Source organism: Limulus polyphemus, unplaced genomic scaffold (assembly GCF_000517525.1).
Source record: "Limulus polyphemus unplaced genomic scaffold, Limulus_polyphemus-2.1.2 Scaffold649, whole genome shotgun sequence".
NCBI classification, from domain to species: Eukaryota; Metazoa; Arthropoda; class Merostomata; order Xiphosura; family Limulidae; genus Limulus; species Limulus polyphemus.
In genome coordinates, this window is record NW_013666259.1 from 202403 (window position 1) to 211988 (window position 9586).

Below are 9586 nucleotides of genomic sequence, written 5' to 3' on the forward strand. Positions count from 1 at the left end.
CTTATCAGATCCAGTCTCACTTTATATTAATAAACTCTTTGATTTCAGACCATCTGATGTAGAGAAGGCTTTAGAGGTTTCCAAAGAGAAGTTGTTTTTTGGCTGCAAAATTGAAGTCACGGCACATGAAGGGCTGGATGGTGAAGATAACGAGTTTCGTCCTCTTGAGGCTGACTTAGATGAATTTCACCCCAAAGCAACAAGAACATTATTCATTGGCAATCTAGAAAAAGATATTACTCATTCAGAACTCAGAAAACATTTTGAACAGTTCGGGGACATCATTGTAAGTTTATGCTCACTTCGTTTAATAAAAGTTCCTAATTTAGGTTATTTATTTTCAGAAAATACTTATGAATTACTGGTTATGGGTTAGTTAAATGCAATTTAACAAACTAATATAAGTTTGGGGACATCATTGTAAGTTTATGCTCACTTCGTTTAATAAAAGTTCCTAATTTAGGTTATTTATTTTCAGAAAATACTTATGAATTACTGGTTATGGATTAGTTAAATGCAATTTAACAAACTAATATAAAAATGTTAGTAATGCAGCTATTGCTGGGGGGGGGGGGTGTCTTCGTTTACCAGGTAGCTTTTTATTTTAAAAAAAGTTATTCATATTTATTCATGTAGTACCATTGTTTTTTATTTTTACTAGTGTATTAATAAATACTCAATTAAATCATATTCTACTTCTTTTCAGACATTGTATTAACAGATAATTTATTAGAATTTTTTTCTCTCTTGCACATTTTCAAGTGATACTACATTCAACAAATAAATTAGACATGTTGGCTTGTAAGATGTGTTTTATACATTCATTTATCTCCATTTTGTTCAGATATCAGGAGTTAAACTTTGTAGCAAATATGTATGTGAATATATATCTAAATAGAGCTAAGTAATAATATACAATTTAATTTGCATAAGTTCACATTCAACTCAAGATACATCCAACTACTAGTTGGTTATATCTTTGATAAGTAATGGGATAACAGTCAGTTATTATCAGAAACTATTTATTTAGACAGAATGGTGAATAATCACTTGAGTATAGATAGCCATACTGCATTTCCAAATGGATGAATGCAAACATTGAGCAAGTTGATTAAAAACACTCATATAAATATGGGGCACCCAATTTAAAAACTTTATTCTGAGACCGTCAACAGTTTCAAAACAGACACTTGGGTGCCCCACATTTATCATATCAAATTTTTCAGAAATTAAAAATATATATATATATATATAGATCTTACTCTGATTTATATACCTCTGTATAAAACTAGTCAAATATTAAATAAAACTAAAGATGTAATTAATGTAATAGAGAAAACAGATATTTACAAAATTGAATGTGATTGTGTATACATTGATCTAATTAAAATAAAGTTTAGGATAAACAAACATAAGAGAAATGTTAAAAGTAAGGAAAAAACTGATAATGTGGTTCAATATGACAGAAATAATGAAACACACTAGAAAATAGTTATTATATGTTGAATAAAAATTAAGGGTTGGCAAGTCAGAATATATGCAGATGGCATGATCTTCTTTAAGTTCAGTATGTAAATTAAGTAGTGGTTGTGTTGGGTCACATGACTATCGGCTTTGGTATATACATTTTTATTTTTTATTTATGACGATGATGTTACTGTATGTCAAAATATGTAGAGTGTCTGTTTTGAGACTGTTGATGGTTTCAGAATAAAGTTTTTAAATTGTGTACCTAAAAACATTGATCGTTTGAGTGTTTTAATAATTTATTTACACAACTACCTTGAATGTTTAGCTTTAGTGAAGTTAGTCATGGACTTTTTTTTTTTCTTTATCAGGAAATTGATATAAAAAAACAAGGAGCAACCAGTACATCCTTGTACGCTTTTATTCAGTTCTCGGATATTACTAGTGTTGTGAAAGCAATACGGAAACTAGATGGTGAAAACCTCTATGGGACTAACAGGATAAAACTAGGGTTTGGTAAGAGCATGCCTACATGCTGTGTGTGGATAGATGGTGTTGTGGACTCTGTGCCAGAGAAGTTCCTCAGGCGTCGTTTTGGACCAGTCAGAGATGTTGTGATAGATAGGGAAAAGGGCCAAGCCCTAGTGTTTTATGATTCAGTAGACATTGCCCAAAATGTGGTCACAGAAATGAGAGGAAGAATGTTTGGAAGCAAAAAGCTGCAGGTAAGCAAAGAAAGATTTTTGTTGTTGTTCTTATTTTATAACCTAGTAACTCATTTTTTCATCCATGAAATGGTCAAGTCAGTATATGTTAGGCCCAGCATGGCCAGGTGGTTAGGGCACTCAACTCGCGATCTGAGGGTTGCGGGTTCGAATCCCCGTCCTACCAAACATGCTCGCCCTTTCAACCGTGGGGGAGTTATAATGTGATGGTCAATCCCACTATTCTTTGGTAAAATAGTAGCCTAAGAGTTGGCGGTGGGTGGTGATGACTAGCTGCCTTCACTCTAGTCTTACACTGCTAAATTAGGGACGGCTAGCGCAGATAGCCTTCGTGTAGCTTTGCGCGAAATTCAAAACAAACAAACAGTATATGGTATATGAATTGATATTAAATAATATATTTCCTGCTTGATCTAGAAAATTTTCTGTTAGTCGGTCTTTTTTCTAAACTAAATGAAATAGCTGTAATGTCAGTGAAATTTTATTTGCTTATTTAAGGTTGCACAGTTTCTTTTTACAAAAGTTTAGGTCAATTATTATAACTTGTAACATTTTAACTAGTGTCTCCTCAAGACATGCATTGCTTTTTTTGTCCAGTATCTTTTATATCAGAAGCTCTTATTTATGACCAAACCTGAAACCATTCGATCTCAGCATCTAGTATAAAAACCTTATAATTTGCCAATGAAATTAGTTATTTCTTGAATATTGGATTGATTTGTTTAAAAACAACCAATAACTTAGGACAGCTTTTGGAGGGCACATGACCTTTCAGTAATTTATTTCAGAATTATTGCTAATAACAAAATTTATTGATTTGAAATATTGTTGTTGTTAATTTTTCCTTTAGTTATTTTAAGCTTTGATATGCATTACAATTGAAACAATTATGATGGAAAAATCATGAAATTATGGCATTTCTCTTAATTTCTAAAATTAGTGATTTCAATATCGAGGAAAATTCCATACCACAATGAAAGTTTTTATGAGGTCCTACACCATCTAAAGAAACCTGTGACACATAAAGCAGTAGTTATAAAATGAAATGTTTGTAAAAGCAAAAAAAAACAGTCTTAGAAACTAAAGATCATGAAAAATGAATGGCACAGTAGTACATTAGGAACTTTTGACTTGTTTTAAGTGTCCACTGTATAATTGTTATATTTTACTGAATACATTATCTTTTTTTTTTATTATTGAACTTTATTTAAGTTTTTCAAGATTGTTTATAGATAAAGTGGCTTTAGTTCGTCAGTAAACTTTTAATTTTTATGCAGTAATAATATTTATATGTTTAAACAACAGAAAATTCTGGTGAAAAATAGACTGACGACATTTGGCAGTTTTTCCATTCTTTTATTTTCTGTTATTAGTTAACTACCTAAATTTGAAGTTTTCTTATTAAAAAAAATTTTTAATTTCTGTAAAATAAGATGCAATACATAATTGGGTTTGCTTTAAATTTTCAACAAAAGTCAAAGACAGTTCAGTTTTTTTAAAAATCCGTCATGAAACAATAGTTCCTTTATTTTTTATTTCTAAATATTTAAATTTAACAAGTTTTAACACAATCCATAGCATAATATTTTGTTCGTTAATGTGAAAAAAGAAACATATACTTTTTTTAGAATGATGACTTGCTTAACACTGGCTAGAGATTTTTCTGACTTATTTTTTTCACATTGCTTTTTAGCCATTTATTGTAGTTTGGTGAAGAATAAGCTGTCATTAGTGAAATGGTTGAAGAGGATCTCAGTATAAGCTAGAAAAGCTGTAATAACTAACCCAAGAATGGCTCTCAGTAGTATTGCGGAATAATTTGTAATTATAAACTTAAATAATTCCATCAAACCAACATTATAAACTTTTTCCTATTTCTTATGATGTGTATACCTTTTACAGTCTGTTTTAAGACATCAGTATTTGGTTTATTACGTTTTCAAACACTACATTATCTATTTAGTCTCTCGGGGATATTCAAGAATTATAAGAACGTATAGCAATAGTATTCTAACCACGCTATATCTGTCATATCCATTGTGAATGACACAATAGGCCTAATACTAATGTCTTATGACAAGTATAATTGTAATTATTTTTGTTATTTTCTTATCTTGTTATCACTGTGCTTGTTTTCATATAACTTTGATACCTTAACAAAAATCACCTATGATTTCTTAAATGCCATACAATTGTATCAAGGGGAGTTACTGTAGAAAAGATTACGAACCTGCAGTATGGTATATTTTTGAAAGTATTTTAGTAAACAGGATAGAATCCGTACATTACAAAATTTCAGTATTTGCTATTTTCTAAGGATATGTGTAGAATGTATCTTTTATTTATTTATGCAAGAATTTTTATAAAGTTACAAGATACCATACTTCAAATTACAAAGGGCCCAAGACCTTATAAGGTCCTATATTAGTATTATGTGATATGCATATATCATAATGCATCATTTACCATGCATGTACTAAGTAAATACACCCAACATTTTATTTAAGGCATGTTATTGTAGCTGGAAGCTGCAGTTGAAACACAGGTACAGAAATGTTGCTGTATTATTTTATCATCCACCAAATGAATCAAATGTATTTAATACCTGGTTGGCAATAATCCAAGCAAATCCTTGACCCAAATTACTTAGTGACTTGTTAGAAAAGTGAGGAGGTACAAAACGTGGGACAGTTAAAAAAAAAAAGTTGTACTACCGGTATGGAAGTTGAAGAACCACAACTAGTCTAATATACCTATTTTCGTGATATCATGTCATGAAATATAATTTATCTAACGTCTGTTTAATCTGGTTTCTGAATCATATTGGGGGGGAAGGGAACCTGTTAATGAATTGTAGAATATAATATTACTAATGAATTTGAGATTTTTTTTCATGAACGGTATACATGTTTAATATGTCTAGATATATAAATGCTATGAATCAACAGTGAAAATCTAAGGTACTCTACACAACTTGTCTTTCCCTTTTTTAATATCAGTTTTTAAACTGAACTTTTTTAGTCATGTCTTTTCCAAAAAAAATTAATAGATGCAAAAGAATAAGAACTAAGAATCTGTTTTACTTAACTAAATATATGCTTTTATTATTTTTTTTAATGCACATCATTAAATTTTATTTTCTAAGTGTTTCATGCTGGTAGCATTCTTTATTCATTTTTTTTCTCTGTAAAACATGGATAATGTGTGGAATTTTCTAAGTTTATTTGATACTAAATTATTATGACTCTTTCCTGGTAACATGAAGCTGTATGAAGTTTCAACAGTAAGCTATTCAGAAACATTCTTCAAGGGCACACAAAATAGGCATCTTGCCAATAAGGCCAAAGTATTTAATGGATATGTTTTGTTTTGTTTGTCTTCTGTTCTTTGAAGCAAAACAAAAGTAAACAAAATAGGAGATAGTATATTTCTAGCTTACATTCTTTAATTGTATTTTTTATTGCTGCAGCTATTTGTTATAGCTTTTATTTTTTCATTTGTTTTTAAGAAAACATAGTTTTATTTCTTTTTTTTTCTAAATATATATGACACCTGAGAATGTTTAATATGATGATGAAACATGTATTATATTACAAAAGAGGTTCATTTTTTTGTAATCTTAATTTATGCTATCTAATCACAAGAACTTCTTAAGATTTTGATCAGTTTGATTGTTGTTTTTCCCATTGTTCTACCTTTTCATTCATTTATTGACATAAGCCATTGTTAACTTAGATGTTTTCCCTATACGTGGACATGACCTATTCATAGCAGATTCATAGCATGAGAAATAACTTAAAAGTATTGTTTTTACAGATTATTGAAATCATGGTTTCTGAAACCTTTTTGAGTTGTCGACTCCTTGACAAACTTATAAAGTTGTCATTGGCACTCATATTCTTAGAATATGAATTATAAATGAAATTTCAATATATAATCAACTTTTATTCATCATAATACAATCGTCAGGAAACATAAAATGTAAAAAAGAATGAGGTTTTAATTTTTTCTATTGAGATGGATGAGCGTACGAATATAGGGTAGGTTTGTGAGTTTAAGTCTCAAGACCCCACATTCTTCGATATTAAGCCTATTTCTCTGTTTGTTCAGAAGACTGTTCACATGGCTAAATCCAGCTTTGATGATGCACGAACTTGGTAGGCCAACCTTACTTTAGGGGCCATTTTTGACCCCCTTGGTCTTTATTCACCCCCCCCCCCTTCCCCATACAGTGTCATAGACCCCAGGGTACTTGGGAAACTCTGATTTAAATAAATTAAGTTTAAGTTTTTTGGATTGAAACTTGTCTTGGCTATTGTAGGGTAAAAATAAGTGGTAAGTCAGTTGTTCCAACACTCAGTGTCTTTCATTTGGGGCTCTGAGGATAATCCTGATATTTTTATGTCAGTAATGTGTGAGAAAGTTAATTTAATAAATATGTTCAGTTCTGAGCTACAGTTGTGTACAGGGGACATTGAAATGTGCACTTTTCAATCATCATAAGGCAAGCATTGTTTTAGGGGGTGAGACTATGGGGATTCTAGGTTGCTCTATTATACACTGGATAAAAAGCAGCTAGATCCACTTTTGTTCCTATTCAGTCGGTCTTATAACCACTTTTATGATCTAAAACTAAACAGTAAATTCTTGCACTTAATAGCTGATCACAATTATTATTTTTTTACCATAAAGTCCTACAAATCCCTGCATTCTCTTTATTTTAAAGTTTAAAATTTCCCATCCCCCTGATAACTCGTAGCAAGAAAGATGTGGAATCAGGTGTATCTTTTCATAATTGTTGACGATTTTTATGACAGAGAAAATACAGCACTTTTGGGGCAGGAGCTGGAGCCAACTTCCTGTGCATGTCACTGCTGGTTTATATGTTGTAGTTTCACATATATTATTTCAACAAAATTTGACAAACTACAAAAAGAAAAAGGCATGACAAGCAATTATAATATGTGTACTGGAAACGAAGCTTGTGTATCTGTAAATTTAGTTTTATGGGAAATTAAGCTTGTTTTTTATTATTATGGGAATATTTCATTTAATAAATCATATCTGTACAAATGAATATTAAGTGAATTAAACTTTACTGTAAAATTCTGAATAAATTGTATTTAAAAATTCGTATTCTAACATAAATCAGTATCAAACCTCTTGCCCTCCAAGTTTAGCCAAACGTGCATGGAGTCAGTCCAGTTGAACTGATCCTGTTTTGGAGAAGGAATGTTTAGAACTTACAGAAAAATGTGGCAAGCTTTTAGTCCAATGTACAAGTCTGTCATACAAAAAAAATTAGATGTGTTGCAAAAATATTTGTACTCGAAATATGTCTGTGAATTGATGATGGAAGTCTGACTCTGACTTGTTGGAGTACAAGGTGATGTTTCTGTGAAGAATAAAAACACTTTTGTCCATTGCACAGTTTGCATAATCTTCAGAGCCTCTGAAATACACAACAACCAATCAAATGCCTCGCACTTAATTATTACGGCTCCACACATCCTTAGTAATGGTGAGGAGCCTCAACATGTTGATGGCCTTAATAACCCTGGCAGTCAATAGGCCTAAAGCCCAAATAACCAACTGGTAGCATTGCAAAGCAGCCTAATGGTGCAATAGGGCCGATGGTCTAAAAATACCACCCCACCCCATAAAAAAAAAACTGGTAGCACACATCTGCACATTGCCTTAATACTGGTGCACATGAAAAAATTCATTCTGCACATGGATTGAAAAAATTAGAGGGAGCATTGGTCCTTATGTATTTTATCTGGTATTTACCCCCCTGCCACAAACTGTCAATAAATCAACAATTTAGGGTAAAGTAAATTGTTGTTATTCTGACATCAGATACATAATACCATACTGAATGGCACTCTGTAAAATGTTATGGCCTGCACACTTTGGCCCCCATTCGTGAACTCCCATGAAATTCTCCTAATTTTTTTTCTTTTGATCAGTTTATAAAGATGGTAATAATAAGAGGAAATTCAAAAACACTGCTCAAAACAATTAAAAGATAATCAAAATTTGTAATATAGCTATGACAAGACAAAAATAAATTTTATAAGATATCAATTTATATGCAAATTAGACATCTTACAGTAAATAATGTGATCTGAAATGGAAGTGATTGGTCGTTCAGCCTCTGCTTATTAATGAACACTTTTATATGTTTTACATCTTTACAGTTCAGTATATAGTATGATCACTGAAAACACCAAAGACAGCCTGGAACTAGAGTTGTATGCTTAGAATCAGAGTGTTGATAAGGTCGTTAGTTATCCTTGACCTCCTGAAAGAACTGTTTATAGAACCTCTTTAGAATCTCTTGATGGAATGTGATGCATCTCCCATACATGCTTAATGGTTTTCAAGTTTGTGTTAATTCCACTCCATTCAGTCAGTCTTTCCTTCAAGGAACATTTCACCCAGTTTAGCATGACAGGATAGGCATTATCATCCATTAGGCTGAAGTTAAGAGTTATTTGCATCAGCACATGGTAGCACAAAGGGTCATATGTTGTAGTTCCTATAAGATCTGTCATTAATTATACTTTTCCTTAGGACATAGAGGTGTCTACAACTACCACATTCACACCATACTTCCAGATTAATGACTTTCTTGTTCTTGTATGTAAATAGGTTGGATCCGGTTCCATATTCTCTACAAATAAGTATAAGCCTATTATCTGGCTGCAGGGTAAAGTGTGACTCATCTATAAAAATAGAAAGTTGCTCCACATGTTGTTGGCACCATTATAGAGAAACTGTTTTGTGCCTTGCCGTGAGTAAAATATGTCTCACTGGGAGTCTAGCATATGGATTGGCCTTGTGGAATTTGTTTCTAATCCTTTGTGCACTAATACAGCTTCCTGTTGCAACTGCTTGCACCTTATTCAGTTTCATAGTCTATACCCTACGATTGTGACAAGCTAAAATAGACAGGTAGTGATTTCCCACATGTGTAATGCATGATGTCCAGGTGTTGGTTTGAAAGTGTCTCTGCAATATGCTGATATCTCTCTGAGACATTTTTGAGTCAACTTACACCAGCCTGCTGTGATTGGCTGGCTTCTAATGGTTTGTGGCATGGATACAACATCAGATGTCTTCTCTGAACTCTTAACAGTGGTTAGTGAACAACTTATAGTACTTTAAAACTCTGTGTTACACTTCAAAATGATGACTGTATGAGTCCACTCTATGTAGTAAAGGCTCAATAGCCATGGTTAGTGAACAACTTATAGTACTTTAAAACTCCGTGTTACGCTTCAAAATGATGACTGTATGAGACCACTCTATGTAGTAAAGGCTCAATAGCCATGGTTAGTGAACAACTTATAGTACTTTAAACTCCGTGTTACGCTTCAAAATGATGACTG

General features: G+C 32.0%; 1 protein-coding gene across 1 annotated transcript in view; it reads left to right on the plus strand.

The window, feature by feature from the left end:
• The window catches only part of LOC106459695 (msx2-interacting protein-like), a 98299-nt gene that overhangs the window by 57682 nt on the left and 31031 nt on the right, over positions 1-9586 (plus strand). The window contains 2 exon segments of the mRNA XM_013919342.2: positions 49-286; positions 1839-2192. Of these exon segments, the coding sequence (XP_013774796.1) occupies positions 49-286; positions 1839-2192 (592 nt within the window).